The 19,288-nt window shown below is 41.7% G+C and overlaps 2 protein-coding genes and 1 long non-coding RNA gene across 3 annotated transcripts; 1 reads left to right on the top strand and 2 right to left on the bottom strand.

The window, feature by feature from the left end:
• Positions 1 to 42: 42 nt before the first annotated feature.
• LOC119731751 (tetraspanin-5-like) lies at positions 43 to 6,875 on the top strand. The gene is made up of 6 exons (XM_038204990.1): positions 43 to 362; positions 2,993 to 3,192; positions 3,513 to 3,848; positions 4,329 to 4,575; positions 5,337 to 5,427; positions 6,106 to 6,875. The coding sequence occupies exons 2-6, from the start codon at positions 3,013 to 3,015 to the stop codon at positions 6,410 to 6,412; spliced, it is 1,161 nt and encodes a 386-aa protein (XP_038060918.1). The 5' UTR covers positions 43 to 362; positions 2,993 to 3,012; the 3' UTR covers positions 6,413 to 6,875.
• Positions 5,301 to 6,109, bottom strand: LOC119731752. The gene is made up of 2 exons (XR_005271490.1): positions 5,856 to 6,109; positions 5,301 to 5,405 (listed from the first exon to the last, which is right to left on the bottom strand). It is a non-coding gene; the product is annotated as an uncharacterized LOC119731752 (long non-coding RNA).
• Positions 6,876 to 7,554: 679 nt separating the features above from the next.
• Positions 7,555 to 17,205, bottom strand: LOC119731811 (calcium-activated chloride channel regulator 2-like). The gene is made up of 15 exons (XM_038205084.1): positions 17,038 to 17,205; positions 16,150 to 16,447; positions 15,620 to 15,737; positions 14,636 to 14,810; positions 14,211 to 14,343; positions 13,902 to 14,017; positions 13,109 to 13,336; positions 12,651 to 12,837; positions 11,839 to 11,951; positions 11,554 to 11,665; positions 11,018 to 11,136; positions 10,462 to 10,750; positions 10,080 to 10,244; positions 9,601 to 9,777; positions 7,555 to 9,270 (listed from the first exon to the last, which is right to left on the bottom strand). The coding sequence occupies exons 1-15, from the start codon at positions 17,203 to 17,205 to the stop codon at positions 8,405 to 8,407; spliced, it is 3,264 nt and encodes a 1,087-aa protein (XP_038061012.1). The 3' UTR covers positions 7,555 to 8,404.
• Positions 17,206 to 19,288: the final 2,083 nt, after the last annotated feature.

Here is a 19,288-nt window from a genome sequence, read left to right as displayed (position 1 = left end):
AACCATTAACCCACTCCGCACTTTGACCGTTATATTTGCAGTAAACCAACCCACAAGGGGCTTAGAAATATGGATTACAGCCATTTGTGTCATCAAACACGACATGTAAATTTATGACAACTGGAGATAGCGGGGATATACGGTGTTGCGTATCACGAGATGTGCATGGCGATATCGACAGGTCGACCCCAGAATCCGGTTCACTTGGAAACGCTGCGCCCGTGTCTCACTGTTCCTGCCCGATATCACTGTCGTGGTGTTGGCAATACTACACTCACTTGTTTTTTTAGGGCAAAGCTCGACTTCGGGGTAAATTTCCCGACAGGAATATCCCCCGTTGAACATCAGAACAACTCGATCAGGTGAGGATGTTTTTCTTGTCGAATTTAACTACTGTAGGCCTATACTAAAGTCATGTTTATGTCGTGGTGAAACATTTTGACTCAATGTACAGTCAAACACCTACAACGTCCTTGTGACTTTACGAATTATATTGTTATAACAGGTACCTTTCATTAACAGTGTTGAAAAACAAAGGAAACAAAGAAAAACAAAGACTCGGGACCACAATTTTACTTGTTATAAGCAGGACCTTGTATTAACAGTGCTCTTCTCAGGGTTTGACTGTATTATGCTGTTTTGTGTAAGGCTTATGGCAACATATTTGGTATTTTATTGTTTTCATTTAATTTTCTACAAATTATGTTTAAACGATATATTAATGGCTATAATCTATGGAGATTTGGTGGTGGTGTTTGTTTTTTTGCGCGGAATGGCCAAAGCAAGGCTTCACGTACAAAACAATGACTCATTCGCGCCGTTATGTTAAAGTCGATCCTTTCAAAACAGCGGAGGTTTTCGGTCTCTCTTTCAATCGACCGTGCAGAGGCCATGGCCTACACTATGTTAACATGATGGAGATGTCAGCTTGTAACTTATGCGGGATCGCAGGTTCGAGTCCACCCATGTCGATGTAAGATGATCATTGCCTGCACAAACGGCACGTGACGTTTTTAGAATGCCACAAATTGCAGAAATTCAATTGATGTTAATTTTAAGGCATAAAGGATCATTTGCATATCCCAAAAGTAACCCACCGAATTATTGTCAAAAGCTTATTGGATTAAATATATCACGGTACTGGCACTAAACACCTCGTGAAACTATTTCGTCTCGCTTGATGTCATTTATAGAAGAAATCAAGAAATGTATACTCAGTGATTCCAAGGATCAATTGACTGATTTTTGGAAATAAAAAGTGTGCAATTGACGAATGGTGTTTCGTGATCAAAGGTTATGCATGGTTTTTCACTGTTTTCTCCAAATGTGTACTTTCCACTGAGCTGATACTTTAACAGGTCAGGTTCTGAACCGTTGAGTCATCTTTGGATTTTGAGAGGTGTTATTAATGGAAACGAACAAAAATGCACGAAAAGCAAATGATATCCTATAAGTCTTTAATGAAATGAAAGCAAGTGACAGAATACTTTAAAATCACTCTTGTTTGGGAAGGTGGTGAGGCATATCACAGTAAATATTTGTAAGCAATAATTACCATATTTTGTTTTCATTTGTTTCAAAGCCTTTGTAGGAATGCATGACTCTTTATTTACCAACTAACACACGTATCATAATTGTACCAACGAAGATGGAGTTTATACCTTTAAAATAGTTATAGGTGTGAACGACACAAAGTTCAAACTTCCGAGAAACCTAATGCTGATCGGGAAGTGAATCACGGAAGGAACATAGTGAGCGCATGATAATAAATGCCATGCTTTTGTTTATCGGAATAACAAGAATTAAATGACAGATTTAGGTTTGGGGACGGTGTTTGAAATAACCTGTTTATCGACCAGTAATCACTGAAGCCTGTGTTTTATACAAAGATTTCGTGCACTCTCAAGCTTAGATTTGTGAAGAAAAAAATTGTTAAACACAGAAAAAAAATTCAGAATATTTCGACTTAAACCGAGCACATAATTGTCACAATCGTAAATGTGTGCTTCTGAACGCTATGGGAAAACAATTGAAAAGAATGACGCACATGCATTGACCTTTACCACTCCTTTCAAAATTGAAACCAGTATCGTTGTTAATATCAAAACTGAAAAGTATATAGCATAAGCTTGAAAGTGCAGTTCGAAACTTTAACTTCTGTTTACGTTTCTCTCTAGTTATTTTAATTTAAAGGGACTTTAGCTTTCAGAACCATGAATTTATCCACATTAGAAGAGAGAGAGAGAGAATTGTTTTTTTCATTTTATAAAATTTGAAGGTTTGTGAGTTTTCTAGGTTTCTGTCGGAACCTCACAAACTCACAAAAGAGATTTGTTACAACGGTACTGCCATAAACTATATCTTATGAAAAATGTTTATTTCTTGCAATTCACGCCGTATCATTCAATGAGAAGCTAAGAAACAAAAAAATAATTCAATTTTGTTATCATTTTACATAGGCTTTTACAAGTGACTGAGTTGAATAACTGTTAATAGCCGGTGCATGACGTGCACAGCTCTGTCATGTAAAGGGCGTGTATAACCCAAAGTCCATTTTCGTCGTCGAAATTGTTCACGCATTACGAAGTCAAATTGTAGTATTTGCACACACGAATGCCGTGTGCTCTTGAATTTGTGCATAAAGTAGTATATAGGCTTCAGGTTATGGCGTGTTAGCTGTCAGTGGTGTGTCAACAAGATTAAACAAACACTTTATGACAAGGAAAGGGTGTGAGGATAAAAAATAAAGTTTGTTCCTCGTTCGCTCAGAATCACTGATGATTATTATTTAGTTTTGTGAATGAATGGAGAATTACAGGCTAGGCCTAAAGAAACCCGTGGAGAGAATTGAAGAAAATTGAGAATGTTACTTTTATTGGAGGAAAACCACAGATATTCTATAGGGAAGAGAATCAGAGATCGATCAAAAAGACAGGTTTCAAGACATCAAGTGTGGATAAAGTGCTGTACCTCCGATTTCAAACTTCTGTAGCAAAACAGGTCACCACGACGATGGGACGTGCTACTAAGACAGAACCTTTTCCAGGGGAATTAGAGCGCCCACCCCCGTACAACATCAACCAAGAGATGAGGTACCCAGAGATGAGAGACCAAGGCTACTACATGCAGCAGTCGGGTCCTAGCGCTCCCCAGCAACCCCAACAGCCTTATCGCAGACCACAACAGCCACCGGTAGGTATGGGTTTTGTGGATAATTACGCCCTCAACGGTGATAAAAGTGAGTTTGAGGACACTTGAGCCCCAAACTCCGGTGTGTTCCTTGATCCTATATGCGAAAACGCAACACTGTTAATACTACACACACCGTGCCATACTTAAGTGATCCAACTATCAACAAGACTAGGTTGCTAAATACGCATAATACCTCAAATTATAAAGCTTATTCGCTTACTACATGCGTTATAGCAAAAATATTACACAACAATGTATTGAATACTCCATACCATACAGAGCAATAATTGATATCACATAAACTATTTCTCATCAAACAGCCGCAGGCACAGCCACAGTACGAACAAAATCGCCAACCGCAACGGCAGCAGCAGCAGCAACGCCCAAAGCAACAACAACCACCAAAGCAACAACAACCAAAGCAGCAACAACAACCAAAATCACGCCAGCAGCAGCAGAGAGGACAGCAGCAGGCCAAGAAGCAGTCGTTCCGGCGGTTCCGGCGCGCTCCGCCGGGCGTAGAGGTCAGTCCCTGCATCAAGTACACCGTCTTCTTCCTTAACTTGCTCTTCTGGTTGCTGGGCGTGTTCCTGCTTGGGTTCGGCATCTGGGGCGTGGTCTCCAAGGCGCTGGCCAGCGTGGAAGCCATCGCGGAGGTAGGTCTGAGTTTTGCTTTGATCGATTTTTTCTCCCCCCCCTCCCTCCAGATTCGGTTAATAAGAGGTGTATTGTGCGAAGAAGTAAATTGCTGGTTAATAATTATTCGCATCTAAAAGAGTGCCAATGCCTCGTGGTCTGTAGCGCAGGACTCAAGATCTGCTGTAATTTTGCTGATTGGGTTCATGTGCGGCCAATCCGCCCCTAGGTCGTTCGTCAAATTTCGGCATTTGATGCAGCTCCAGTTTTACTATTGTAAGATCCGTCCGGATCGTGTTGTTTTCTGTCACAGCCGGGTGTCGAACCATTACTTCCAAGCCAATGTTTTGGACTCTTCCTACAAATACACTACAAAGTGGTTCCATGGCCAGAGAGGTAGCCAGAGCAAGAAAAGGAGCCGATCCAGTGACGAATCCCAAGTTTGAGAAATGGCCCTACAGGCTAAAGCCACACTCTTTCATGCTCTTGTCCTCTCACAGGTAGCCGGCATCGGTTTTGATCCTATGTACGGCTTCATCATCGTCGGCGCCGTCATCTTCTTGCTGGCGACCAGCGGCTGTATCGGCGCCCTTCGTGAAAACACGTGCATGCTCAAGTTTTTCGCGTACTCGCTGATCCTCATCTTGCTGGCTGAGATTACTATCGGGGTGCTGGCTTACTTCTATCAAGACAAAGTCTTTGGTATTCTGGAAGACTGGATCGATGGCTCCATTAAAAATTACTACGGTGAGTTAATGGTATCAGCACATGTTTTTGTTTCATTTTTGTTAGCTGCGGGATAGCAGCTTAACAAATCTATTTGTTAAATCATTAACACTCTCCGTTAGTTAGTTAGTTAGTAACAAACGTTGACATTGTCTATTGCTCCTATTTTTTGATCGATTTCAACCAAACTTTGTCAAAAGTATCAGTAGCCCAGCCCCAGCATGTCACATGACCAAACTGTGGTCAAAGGTCATCATGGGGTCACTGGGGTCAAAAATCTGATTTAATTTTTACTCAAAACACTACTCCTTCCAGAAATTACATGGCACAATCACGTGACTCATGCATGAACACGAATTCGATGGCCTGCAGCTTCCGAGACATTTCCGATCGAGGTTGTTATTAAATCTGTCATGAAGCCTTACTTTTCACTTCTTTTTTCATTCCACTACAACACACTCACTGAATCATGATCGTAATACGTTTTAAAAGACAGATTAAACAAAAGTATGATCTGCCCTTCCGTGAAGAAATGTTGTTCCTGACATGCATTGTCTGTCAAGGCGGACAAATGATGAATCTTTCAGAACCAACTTTTCTCCCTCATTCATATGGCAATATGCCTACTGGTCGATTTCATTGTTAAAAACTCTTTGGTTTTAGCTCAGTGGATGCAATTTTGGTTTTTACATTTGCCAGAAACTATAATTGAAACACGACTGTAAAACTAATGGAAATACAACTGACCTTTTGGTCTCAAATCTTGTCTGATTGTTTTGCAGATGATCCCGACACGCAGTTTATAATGGACGGACTGCAGGAGTCGCTACAGTGTTGTGGATCGACAGGACCTGACGATTGGGAGAAAAACATGTAAGAATATTTAAGTTTTGAAGACACTGCCCTTTAGTAATGCTCCTTCATTTTGTTTTTGTAAGTAAGTGGCTTATTTGCTAGTGTGTTTTTCTTTGCTTGTTTGCCTGTCTGCTCATTTGTGAGGCCCGTGTGTCATATGTCCTCCGATGTCTGTCCTGTACAGTTATTTGCTTGTGGTCAGAATACCTTAAATGTTTCGAATTGCGTTAACAAAAGGAGTAAAACTCCCCGACTCGTTGATCAAAAGCGATACAGTTCTACTGGGAGATGTCGACTTTTGCCCATTATTCAATGTGTTGCAAAGATGGCGTCTATAGCCTAAGTCACTGAGGCTTATTTGAAGCAATGTAGAAACCTTATTCTCTTCTTAAACTTAATGAATGTAAAAACGTAAGTTTTGAATTTTACTATCACTATATACTTACATGTAAGCGAAGGCCTACTTCGACAACCTTAGATTCACGTCTGTTAGCTTGTGTCCTCCAAAATAACGCCATATTTCGAGGTATGACCATTGATCTCCATATGGAGATCAATGGGTATGACTGACACAATACGAGGGCGCTATTTGGTTTGGGTAAAGTCGCGCCCTCCTGTGTCGGCCATAACTCCAAATAAATGCTAATTAAAGCGCCCTCATTCAATCAAAACATGGCCTATTACTTTATGTTTCAGATACTTTGCCTGCGACTCGCCGGCCCGTTCCAAGTGCAGCGTGCCTTACTCCTGCTGCCAGCCGGATCCTGCCGCGGACGTCGCCAACTACCAGTGCGGCTTCGGTGCTCTAGAGGAACGGAACCCGGGCGATCCGCGACCGGACATCTACTACACCGGCTGCGTGGAAGGAATGAAGAACTGGTTCGTCAATAACGCCATCGTGCTGGGCGTGGCTGGCGGGGTGCTGATTATCCTGGAGTGTCTGTCCATTTGCCTGGCCAAGTCGCTGGTCAACGACATCGAGTGTGTGAAGTCCTACTGGTAGTCCGGAGCGGATAACCAACTTTTGGATTGTTTTCCCACCAAATTCCAGTCACTATGGCGCAAACACTGCAAAAAACTGCTGGGTTGATTCAACTGTTTCTTAGACAAATTCACTGTTCAATGCAAATCAACGAGACATTGTTTCCACGCTTTTAATGTTTGAAAATAAATCCAAAAAATGAAGTTTGCCTACTACAGACGATAAGCACAAAATACAAAAGGTAAATTTTACAGAGTATGCAAATATTGGAAGCATGGAGGCATTGACATTGCAACAGTGTCAAAATTAGCACAAGTTTCTAATTTGTCAAACCGCGCCGTTTGCCGAATTTGTATAATCCATAATTTTTAATGTGACAACCACGGAGTCGTGATGACGCCTGGGGCGCTTTGGGTCCAGGACTAGCATGGTTGGGGCCACTTTGCACAGACATGGATCAACTGCGACAATAGAGGGCACTGTTCAAAAAAAAAACCACCCAAAAACCCAATAGGTTCGCAGTTACTGCATAAAGTCAAGTATTAGCCTATTTGATTTATGGCCGACACAATATGAGGGCGCTATTACTTGGTTTGAGTAAATACAAAAAGAATTTACCCAAATCAAACAGCGCCCTCATATTACGTGAGCCATACCTCGAATAGCCTTAAACGGGACACCGCAGATTTGACCGAAGGACTGTGACCGACTAGCCTATAGGCCTTTCTTTTGTTTGTAAACATTGGCGCCATTTTGTATGGGCTGCCATAAGCGCATAAATAGAAGCCGTGGTTGGCAACATATTTTTCAAAAAAAAAGTCCTCATAACGCCGTCAACACATAGTAAAAAGGCATGTGTAGGAGTTATTTTGTAGCTTTGTTGAAAATGTTGTATTTTCTAGTATCAAATAATATTTTGGTGATCTGTCATGACTCTTTTTCATTTTTGCAGTGTTGGACCTTCCATAGTTTTGCAGGCCGTGGTTGGCAAAAATGCCTACTAAGCGCAGAAAGGTCTATTGTGGCCTACGATTTACAATTGTAATGAGTCCTATTGCGAACACTATCATTATAATGATCTGCTTTTCATAATTATAGGCATATTTCCGTCATAAAAGATAATCAGTTTTGACACAAGTCTGTAACCTCCAAAATACAAGGCATTATGTAAATGTACCAAAATGCCGGCACTACTCCAGGAATTTTATTTTTACAACTTGTCTGACAGAAACATCAATTTCAATAAAATTAATCATGTTATTTCCCGGATAGCAAAATGTACATAAAATAGAAGCAATCACTAAAAATGATTAAGTAATATGGTGCTAAATGATTGTAAGTTATAACTTCTTCTTTTTAAATTATGCCATTATTTTCTGATCAATTTTAATTGCTACCGCAAATTCTTTCGTGATCTTGGAAAGATTTATATGTATAAAGAACATATATTTTTTATTTTAATTTAGCTGCAGGGCAGCAATGAACATCTTATGTTAGTTAACAGATGACTCTCCACAGTAATGTAAACACACGTAAATCCATTATTGTGTAGATTTTGGCAAAAATAATTCCATCTGGTCATATTTACAAATAAATCTTTCGTGAAAATAAATCTTCGTGTACACTGAATTTCAATAATAAATATACATAAATTCTATTTACATACATATTTCAATCTTATGGCGTTTGTTCGGCTATTAAATCTTCCTTTAAAACATGTGCAAAAAATATATGCCTTTCTAAATTGCATAAACACGTAATCTGGAAATGGTTTGCATTTACGCTAATTATTGGGATTGATTTGGTAAAAAATACCATTCGCCTCGCTTTGAAAAAAATGCATTTTGGCCAAAAATGATACGATATTTTATCCAGAAGTTAAAATTATTAATCAGAACAAGATTATAGTATTCACATTAATATTTATCGCTTAAAATAAAATTGCAGAGCTGGTCGCGATTTTTAATGTCGTGTAAGGAGCGATACTTGTCTCTAAGCAACTAAAAAAAAGGATTACACTTCGGATTCTATACCCTGATCATCCAAATCTGTCATGTGAAGTGAATCTTCTTCTTGTTTCTCTGGATCCCAGAGTCCGTCGGTCGATCGTTCGGATCCAGGCCGGGATGGTGTCACTTTGTGTGACGAGTACAATTTACTTAGGGACACCAATCCGATTGCAACAGCCGTCACCAGCCCGATGCTGCCTAGGACACTGGCGATGATGATTGCATCACGGCTGAGAATCGGTTCCTCTGTACCGGTTACTGGTGACGGTAACCTGCTCTGCAGTGTCGATATCGCGCCCGATGTCGATGCCCCGGCTGGTGTTGACATCCCGCTCGGTGCCGATATCATGCTTGGTGTGGATACCCCGTTCGGAGTTGACACCCCGCTAAGTGTCGACATCAAGCTCAGCGTCGATGCCTTGCTCGGTGTCGTTACCCCACTTGGTAAAGATACCATGCTTTGTGTCGACCTAACGCTCGATATCGACATCGAGCTCGGTGTCGATTCTAGAACCGTGGTATCGTATGATTGAGTCGTCCCATTTGTAGATGCCGTGGAATCGATTCCAGTCGGTGTGGTTGTCGGTGGAGCGAGTGTGGTAGGTCCTGGGATGAATCTGCGCACGGCGACCAGCGCGATGTTGGACCGCGGAGATGCCAGACCGGCCTCGTCCCGAACCACCACGGCAAAGGCTAAGGGCGACACGTCGCCGACAACGGGCACGATGACGGTAAATTCCTCAGTCGCTCCGGACGATTGAGGATCGGTTAGGTTTCCGCTGAGAATGTCTGACTGTCGAACGGTGACGGCGTCAGATCCCGTCAGAATCGAGTCCACGTCAACTCCTCTTGTCACTTCGTACGACGCAGCTGCAGACAGACGAGTGAAGTTTGTAATAAGTTACAGGATCGGTAGATGGAAACAGCTTGTTTTTTTTTCAAGGTGTTTGCCAAAAACTGGCTTCGGCGCGCGTCTTCATGCGCGTCTTCTCGGTCACACGCGCATGCTCAATGCTTTTTATTCTATATCTATGGCTCAATGCTGTCAAATGAACGCGCGTGTCAAATTATACAAGTACGCACTGGACCTGAGCCATTTTTGCGGGGGGGGGGGTGGGTTCGTTTAGAAATTAGTATGGGACAAATTAAAAAGCGTGAAGCTTGATTAGTACCCATCTGGTAAAAAAAAAACAAGCCTACCTTCTCCGTTATCGAAGTCGTCCCCAGTGGCGGTCCAGGCAAGAATGACCGTCCTATCTGGAAATGACGAATCGACCACCCGTAAATCCGTCACTTTGGCGGGGGGAAACACGTCCGTGCCGGGCACGTCAAAGACCCTGCTGGAGCCCGCAGAGACTACGCGCTGAAAGATCGGCGCTGGATTTTAAACATAAATAACACAAAAAAAAAACTGATTAAAACCGAAATGAATTTAAAGAATGTAGACTTTGTTAAAATATATTTGAATTTGATGGTTTCATTAAAAATAATTCATATTGAATTGTTTTAGTATCTTTGCATGATATATAGTTAGGCCTAGCGCTACGTAGTTTGTTCACATTATTTTGACGATTTTATGTTTATGACTAAAATGGGACTGCATACCTATAAACTCTGCCCTGTTATGTCGTTCCTCATTACACATCTACCTATCTAAATATAATATGCAAGGAACTTACCTTGTGAATTCAAATTCCTGCCAGCAACTCCAAAAGAGAATGGAAATCCGGCGACTGTTGCATGTCCACTATTCTCGACGCGAACCTCCACGCTGTATAAACCGTCCACAGTATACTTCGTGAAATAGCCGGAGTAAATACCATCGTTGCTGATTATATCAGCCCCTGCAGAATAATCGATGTTGGTACAGAATTAAACAACTTTTCATGTATTTAGACCGAAAGAATAGTGATAAATTAACAGATGTGATTGAAAATTGGGAAATTATTTACTATGGACTCTGAGGAGAAATCGTAGTTTGTCAAACAATCCTCCCATCTCAGAAACGATGCATTGGTGTCTGATGCTGAAAAGCCACATTCGAACCCCGATATACTTTACCTGTTCCGGTATCGACTAATTGAATCTCGACAGGATCCATCTGGCCTGGTATCGACACCGAGGCCATGACAGTAGCATTGACCACCACCTGGCTGTACCCCTGACGCACTTCGGCGAAGATTGCTAACGGCACCTCGGTCTCTGATATGTTCTTAGTGAGCTCGCTGATTGATGACGACACGGAAATGGGCGGCACGTCATCATCTCTGGGGTATGACGTCAGCGAAACCTGGACGCTGGTTGGTAGAGATGGATCGGTGTTTTGAATGTCTATCGTCCACGGACCTTCCTATAGACAAATTAAATCATTAGAAAAAAAATTATAGCATTATCTTTGACCTTCTACGATCAATAATACTAAAGGAACTTTATCGGTTATATCCGATGTGATATGAAATTGCCTTAAGCGAGATATGAACCTAAGACCACCACGGTCTACAAACTGGGCATTTCAGCCCTATCTTCCGACAGTTTCATACATAAAATCGGAAATGTTGTTGTCGGAAAACCTGGATATAGAAGGTTTCTTTAACTGGGCGGATACAACTTAACTTACCTTAGCTTTTCCTGTCACGCTATAAACAACGAATCCGTAAGTAGTATTGATCATGTAGCCTGGGTACGAGGATGTCAATAAAGCTCCATCCGGGTCACTTAGCGTAATATTCGGTGTGTCTGAAAAGACAAAGAAAGTTATAAAATAATATCGTTAAGTTTTTTTTAATGGCACTAACAGGATACCGTACAATGTTTTAACATGTCACAGAGAGGCTACTGGACAAGTCGTATAGTCTCAGCATTATAATAAAAAAAGAGCCGGTGTCATATGAAAATCAGACTCCTATGAAAATCGGTCTCCTATACCCTTTGATTGGTTAAACCCTCTCACATGACCGGTCACTCAACTAATTACCTTCGCTTAGGCACGCGCAATACTGCATGAGTCCGTATTTCACAGAAACCTAAATTCACGCTACACCGGTACAGGCTATGAGTTTGGAAATGTGAATACATCATTGCAACAGTGATAGCAAAAGTAAGAGAACGTCCATTAAAAGAAATCAACACCTTATAAAATGTCTACATTTTTACCTGTTTGTACCCAGGTGATGGTGAACTTTGTTTTCTTTCTGATGGTGGCGTCGATGTAAGTGACAGCGCTTCGCGACTCTCCCACCGGAACAGTGACAGACGCGCTCCAAATCTAAAAATTTGAAAAACCGAACCTCATTGTCAATTATCAAGAATATTCACAAGTGATCACTGTGCAATATAAATAACAAACCTCGATGATTAACCCAAAGTCTCTAATCGGCTAGCATAGCCTCGCTTTGGCAATCCCTAGCAAAGAAAGGAAAGTCATCCTGCGACACTTACTTGGAGCTGTTTGTCGGAGTTGCTGACGTCACTGTTATCCACGGATCTCGTTAACGCTTCGTTCAGTGAGTTTCCTGATCCTGAGTCATTTGGGGCATAATAAAATCGCCCGCCTGAAAAAAAAAAAAAAAAAAAAACTTTGTAGTGCACAATGTCTAGTTCTATGCCATTGGTTCAAAATTTTACCGCATCGGGTAAGTCTTTCCATGCACTTGGACTCAAGCCTACAATCCCGCCAAAACTCGCTCAGCCCCCAACCACTGATTAATGTTGTCTCTCATTGCGCAGTCTGTACTCAAGCGCGAGATGACAACTTTGACCGGGAGGAGCAGGGGACTGCATGGGGGACAATCCCGGCCAAATGGTCCCGGTCCCCGCTCCCCCGGTCACTGTTGTCATCTCGCGCTTAAGCACAGACCGAGCAATGAGAGACACCATCGGCTGGGGGCCATGAGTTGCAGGGGCCCAGCGAGTTTTGGCTTGTAGGTTGTTGTAGTTTCCATATTCAGATAAAAAATGCAGAAAGCAACGCAAATAGGACCCAAACTGCAACGCAGACATAATAGAAACATTTCATCCGCAAATAAATGTCACCGACAACTCAGACAGACGCAAACTATCTCGCAGTTGCCCAAAGTTCCGCGCACTAGGCTTTACACAGACGTAGAAGGCCGAATTAAGCCCATTCATTAGCGTTACAGGGTAACCCTATACGACAGCACTGCCCAGCTCACGGGGAGTTATTCAGTCAGTCAGTCAGTCAGTGTGATAAAGGTTACTGTGTTGGCCCTCTCAGACCGCCATAACACTACCTGTTAGTTGAGACACCTCTGCGAGTTGCGGGTCCGCGCTCGACGTCACTGCCACTGTATCCACGATAATTTTGGACTTTATCATCATTTCCTTGATATGTTCGATATATAAAAATTGGTTCTCCTTGAATCCATTGACTAGAAGGATGCGGTCATTAGCCGTGGCACTGTCGCCCAACTGTAAAAACTGCAAAATGAAAAACGAAAAAAAGTTTGCAAAATGGAAAACATCCCTGCTAATAGCTTAGTGATTAGTCATTCAGAAAAAGTAACAATCACAACATGTGGAAGATTATTTTACAAGCAAAAACGAACGAAAGCCCAAGGTTAAAAATTGAAGAACAATGCCGCATTTTGTTATTAGTACATATTTTGCAAAGTAGAGCAATATAGTTCCCTCAAATAATGCCTTGCTTTTTTACAACTTATAATAATATAATTATGCATTGTATCCTTACCTCAATTGCTCTAGATAGGCCGGTACCTATAGACGTTTGACCAGTTGTTGATGTTGGTAGAGCATTTAAAAGAGTTTGGCGGTCATTGTCACTCTGCACTTGTACCATGACAATCTTATTGATAGGCGTTGCTTGGCCGTTGTACCATGTCAGACCCAGCCACACGCCCGATGGTACTGTCCAGATGAAGGCTGCAGCGGCGTTTATCATTCGCTGGTGTGTCTCGCCCTGCGTGCAAAACAAAGACAAGGATTGTTTTGTAGTTCACAAAAATTAGAAACCAAACTGTTTTGACCTGCATTGAAGCTGTGCAATTATTCATGTCACTGTTTAGATCACACCCAAGGAGCCGTAGGCTTAAGTTCATTGTTGCATAACATTACATAACAATCAAATGTCACGGTTGTTAGTCTTTCAAAAATGAAGTAGAAATAAAGCAAAGATCCTTGCTTGAAGAGTGGTAATATTTTGTTTTCAAATCAAGTTCCAACAGCTCAGCTCAGCCCAGCCGATGGAATGTATACCTCCGTGTACAAACAGGTTTCGCACATGAAATGTTCAAACTACCATAGCTCAGAGACAAAATATGCAATTGCAATGATTTTTTTCGTCACTGATGCTTTAATAAGGGCCAGTACTTTAATAGCTACTTATCAAACAATACATTTTTTTAAAATAGGTGAAAATTGCTGTCAAAGTGGATTTAATATTTTGAACCACCCTGTATGTTCCAACGTGCAGCAGGCTATTAATGTTGTTTTGTGTGCGTGCATGGAATTCACGCTTAACCTACCGCTATATACGAAGATCTTTCTAAGACCAGCATAACCCTCCTCGGCCCACGTCGGACGATTTGAAATGCGGGCTCAAGATCATCAGCCAAAAGCTCTCGTGGCAGGTTGTTACCATCTAGAAAAGAATTCCAGAAATATAAGATGTTTAGGCTCAAGCTAAAAGCCGACAACGTCGGCGCACTTTTTCTATAATCACACACACAAAATTGAATTAAAAATAAGTTGAAATATTGAACTCGCTGGGGGCATTAAAGCGTGTTCCTTCTCATATTTCTCATCTTTGGCGATGATTCCAAGACAACTAATACCTTTAAGGTCGCTGTGTTCTCTCATCACAGCCCAGTTGCTTCGCTGGTCACATAGTCGGTTATGTCGGCTGGGTGCCTCGCGATTGTGGAAGTTCGTAGGATTCCCCGGATCAGAGTCACAGAAGTCCACGATCTTTCAGGTGACGAACAAAAGTAACAAGTGATATAAACATTCGTTGAAGTTTCGCCCTATTAGACTTATTAATGTACAAAAATTAACCCTTACTGAGGCGGCACCATGTGCGCAGGTGGTACGCTCGCTCTCAATGCTCATTATTTTGACCAATAGGGATTTCAAATTACACGCGCGCCACATTCAGCACGCGTCCGCCATGCGCGTGACACGCGTTGTGTGATGCAGCCGCAGTAATGGTGTAAAATAGGCTTTTAACGGCATCATCGTCGATTACGAAAAACGTGCTTACGTTGTTATATCTGCCCCGCCCGTACATGACCGACCCCGTGGCATTCTCCTGCGTCTCGGTAGGGATGAACATACACCCAAACTCGTAACCATCTTCAGTATTCCCATAGCACGGCCGGTAGTCGATCCCATCGGATTCTACCACCATTGGCGTACCAGTTATGTCGTATGAGCACCTGAAAACAAGCACCGACAGAAAAAAGAAAAACGTGAGACGCGGACCTCGTGAGGAATATTTATATAAATTTCTTGTGACTGTTTCTTTGCATGATAGCACATACATTTTGTTAAGAGGTACTTTCTGCGTAACGGCTCTATGGGCATCGGCCCTACTTTACAAGGCCCATTGTTCTTTCTTGACTTTTGCAAAAGGTGCTACTTCTGGGAGAAATATCTTATTTCAGAAAGCAACTGAGATTAAAAAGAAAAGTAGTAAAGTCCCGGTATTCTAAACATCTGTCTATGCACTGCAGGGTACGTGTATTAATGAACATGCATGGAATCGTCTTCATTCGGGTATTACATACAACTATATCTGACAATAAACGTACACATTAATAAATAAACATGCCGAAAATGTGAACAATTAAAGACGCATTCCCTGTGCGATTTTCGAGTTTCACTTCAGAAATAATTAAGCTTTTTTTCAATTGCTATTTACCTAGCACTTTACAAGTTTGAAACATTTAACACAAAAAAATCCGCCAACATTTAGTTTTCGAAATATTTCTTCACAAAATTTGGATTATTGGCTGCCAAATAATAATGTGGCTGTCGCAAGGCGGGTTATTGTTCACAAAATGAAAGCACTTATTTCAGAGGATTGCAGATGCCCAAAATCGGAATAAAGTAGTTTTTTCGTTAAAACAAAACATGCGAATTGAAAAATCGTTGACAGAAAAAAAATCCCATTTTTTAAGAGCATGGGGCAGGCTTTGCATCTTTCAGCCATGATTAAACAAAATTTCATCTAAATATTGCTGACCTGACTCCTTCAAACTGGTTTGTGACACTCGAGTGGTGAAATTGGTTGTCTTCATCGTCCGAGAATTCGTCAAACAAGCCCCAGCGATAGTGGCCCCACTCGTACAACAACACATGACCTGAATCGAAATGGCAGTTTGGTTCATTTTTTCTTCATTTCAATTATCGACTAGTTTGCATTTTACCGATGAACCATGGAAGAAGCAAAATGCCCTGATGAAAAAGATCTAATAAGTTTCAAATGTTGACAAAAGCGTCCGGCTCCTTAATATTGAACATAAATCTTAATCACGTTCAATGAAAAAAAATATATTTTGGAATAAATATCAGATAGAGTGCAGTCAATGTTATGAAAAAGGTGGACATTTTGGCTAAGGTTAAGCAAGAAGTTTAGAAATAAATAGTCTTTTTTTGTCAGTTTTTCAGTCACATGTTTTTTAGAATGTTGTTTTCTTCAGTAATTCATTAGTAAGGAAAACAGTTTTGTAAAGAATTCTTTGGCAGGTTTTACCGAAGTTCAAATCCGCTTACCGAGGGAAGCATATGTGTTAGTTGTGTTCGGATCCAACAGAAAGGCGTCCACGAAGTTAATGCTCAACCCTTCCTGGCCGCAACCTCGGTCTCGCCGGGTGTAAGGAGGAGTCGAGGGGTGTGGTCCGTCGGATGACGTCACGATGACGTCAGGGTCCTCCAGCGTGGCCTCAGAGTGGGATAGGTAGCCGGAGTTGTTCGCAGGCCACGTCTGCGGAACCAGAATGGTGACGTTGCGGAAGAACAGACGGCGGTTTGTGGCCCGGTTGAGATGGATCGATGCTTCCTTGAACATCTCCTTTATGAGCAAAAAGAGAAAAAGACGGTGACATGCATGCTGGACAGAATGTGGTTTGCGCAGAGGAGGGTGGGGTAAATAAAAGAGAGGCTTAATATTTTGCAAAAACCTCGACGAGTTTCGTTTTCGTATAACTTCATATGGCAAATGCACGCCGTGTCAGCGCATGCTCAATCATCGTTGAAACCACCGTGCGCTGGCAGAACATTCGTGGGGCCGGAGAGCTGTGTGCACGGTACACCATCCGACCGCCCTGCGCTGGCAAGACAGGTTGGTTCTTCGGTCACCTGAACAATGAACTTCCCTTTTTTCAAAGAGATTTTCCAATAGCAAAAAACGCAGCCATACTGAAGACAAATCTACTATATACACCATACCACATCTGCCTCAAAGTTTATCAATTTTCCACTATTAATAAATTAGTGCCAGGACCTCTCTAAAAAGAAGAACCAAATATGATTTCACCAGTTTTATAACATCTTTATATTACATTGTCAGCCTGACGAAACGATCATTTCAATGCGTAATGTTATGTACTTTTTGTTGTTGTAAACAGAGGTTCGTGTCGGTAAAGAATTATTCGAACTTACTTGAATTTTATCGATCAATTCGTCACTTTGGGAAACGTCGGGTTGTATAGCCACGACAACGTTGGTATACCCGTTGTCCTCTATGGTAATGGCTGATGACGCGGGTACGTGCAGGTCTAGGACGGCATAACACGCCAACATACGCAGCAACAGGTGTTTACTCGTCATTGCGCCGGAATGGTGTCCAACCCGAACAGAAGACTAAATGTTCTTGTTCTGAACATTCTTTCTAACTGGTGGGACTCCGTCTCGTGCCGGGCTTTAAATCTCCACCGAACCATTCCATGCTTGTCAATGACGCGGTGTTTACGTGCGAGCACAGCCCGACATGTTCATCAAACGAACGACACGACTATAAAATTGACCTTTTGAAAGCAAATAAGTGAACTTCAATTCTTCTTTATTTAGTGTTCTGGTCTGCAGCCCGTTTATGGGTTAATTGACATGGATACTTACAAGGGGTGGAACAAGAGGTAGAAATGATAGTAAACTGCCAAAAAAATGATATCACCTTATAGGTTTTTTTTGCTGTAGCTTTTAATATTAGGCCAGGCTTGTGAGAAAAAAATGTTAGTTGGTTTCGAGTTATTTTGTTCTGTTGTAGTGACGCTGGAAAAAAATACCACTTCTTATCAAGCCGCTATCTTGTGTGGCATAATAGATTTTTTTTTATAATTGTCAAGGCGAATGAAACTAGGAGATGGATAAATATTTAGACAGGGTCTTCATAGCGACTACTTAAGAGGGAGGGTTATTAATCTTTGCATTTCAGTGACAGTTCCACCTTTGTTAAATTGAAGCACCGAAGACATTTTAAAGTGTTGAACAATTTGCTTGAAAACAGCCAAACTTCACTTGGCATTTAAAGTCTTATTCGTTCAGCCGAAAATTTAACCAAAATGACCTCATTTCTTGTCGGGAAATTAGGTTTAGAAATCAACGTGAATAGTCCACAAAGACATCACTAGATTGCTGTGTGTTCCTTTGCGTTAGTTTCCAGCAAGTTCTGAAGAAATATTGAGAAAGCAGTTAGTATTTTGAATATTTTTTTTATGGGCGTAGAAAGCTGGTAACCCCATTCTTAATCGGAAGGAATCACATAATTATCAGGGGGATCTATATTTTACACCTGCTTCTCAAATAGCCCTGACAAGACGAAATTGATCGTTGACAGATTATTTTGTTGTCCATCGTCTATAGATTGACACCAACTTACTACCACTTTGTACCTGATACATGTACATCGAGCTAATACCGGGTGTCATTATACATGTACATCCGTCATAGAATAGCGGTGGACGGTACCCAATCGGCCCTAAACCCGCGCCAAGTTGGGGAAACTTGACGCCAATCCCGGCCATCAATTTTTGAAACCGAGTTGGACAAGCCTCGAAAAATCACACCACTCGGTGACTCCGGGGTTTTCTTTTTTTGCTGGCGTGAAACACAGGTGAGCGACAATTGGCGCATTTTCTGAGAGTTCAGACACTTGACCTTTGAACCCAGAGACGAGTCTTGCGCAGTAGATAACCTGTGACCCCCTGTGCAAACGCACTGACGCTGCACAACAATGTTGTCAATTTTCGGCTTTTAAATTGCAGAGATGATAAAGATAAGTCGGCAAGTGGTTGGCTGCGTGATGACTCCTCACAAAAGAAACACATTGATACTTTTCTTTTAATGGCCAGTTATTTTTGTTGGCATGCAAATTCAATTTGTGTAGGCCTACTGATCAGGATCCAAATTACAGCATCTTCTGTTATTCTGTTGTTCATGTTACAATCTGTAACACAGAGAATTGTTGTGTGTTTTAAAGCTAAACGGGACTCTCCTGGCATTTGCACATAATTATTATGAGTAAAAATGTGAAAAAATGTACTGAACTGTGGCCGTAACCCGAGTGATGGGTGGTGGTGGGGAAAGAAGAAGACCACTGGTTCGCTGCACCATTTGAATGATAGAATAGTGCGTAAACCGTTTGCAACTGTACCCACAATGCATTTCGGACTCCGGAAAGGTTTACTAATTCGTTGTTTTTTGTATAGCAATGCCAAACTACATCATACAGTTATTGAATGGCGTGAAAACAGATGGAAAAAGAGCAAATATACGGCACGTATGTACACCTACGACAAACAAAATTCACCCTACACCAACTCTTTTATTGATATGGCAGGGTGATGCTGCACAGCCCATGCCCGCTCTCCAAGCGCTCGCCGGTTGCTAGACACCAGTGGAGAGGCCCCGTAGA

This window comes from Patiria miniata, unplaced genomic scaffold (genome assembly GCF_015706575.1).
Source record: "Patiria miniata isolate m_02_andy unplaced genomic scaffold, ASM1570657v1 HiC_scaffold_24, whole genome shotgun sequence".
Classification (NCBI taxonomy): Eukaryota; Metazoa; Echinodermata; class Asteroidea; order Valvatida; family Asterinidae; genus Patiria; species Patiria miniata.
The sequence above is the reverse complement of the archived record's forward strand: the minus strand, read 5'-3'. Positions and strand labels throughout refer to the sequence as shown.

Excerpts from the sequence above, each read along its gene's own strand:
- LOC119731751 (XM_038204990.1), top strand. The coding sequence starts at position 3,013 with ATGGGACGTGCTACTAAGACAGAACCTTTTCCAGGGGAATTAGAGCGC. Across the intron at positions 3,193-3,512 it reads GCAGACCACAACAGCCACCG|CCGCAGGCACAGCCACAGTA; the intron begins GTAGGTATGGGT and ends CTCATCAAACAG. Across the intron at positions 5,428-6,105 it reads GACGATTGGGAGAAAAACAT|ATACTTTGCCTGCGACTCGC; the intron begins GTAAGAATATTT and ends TTTATGTTTCAG.
- LOC119731811 (XM_038205084.1), bottom strand. The coding sequence starts at position 17,205 with ATGACGAGTAAACACCTGTTGCTGCGTATGTTGGCGTGTTATGCCGTC. Across the intron at positions 14,811-15,619 it reads AACCAGTTTGAAGGAGTCAG|GTGCTCATACGACATAACTG; the intron begins GTCAGCAATATT and ends GCTTGTTTTCAG. Across the intron at positions 9,778-10,079 it reads CAGGAATTTGAATTCACAAG|CGCCGATCTTTCAGCGCGTA; the intron begins GTAAGTTCCTTG and ends TTTAAAATCCAG.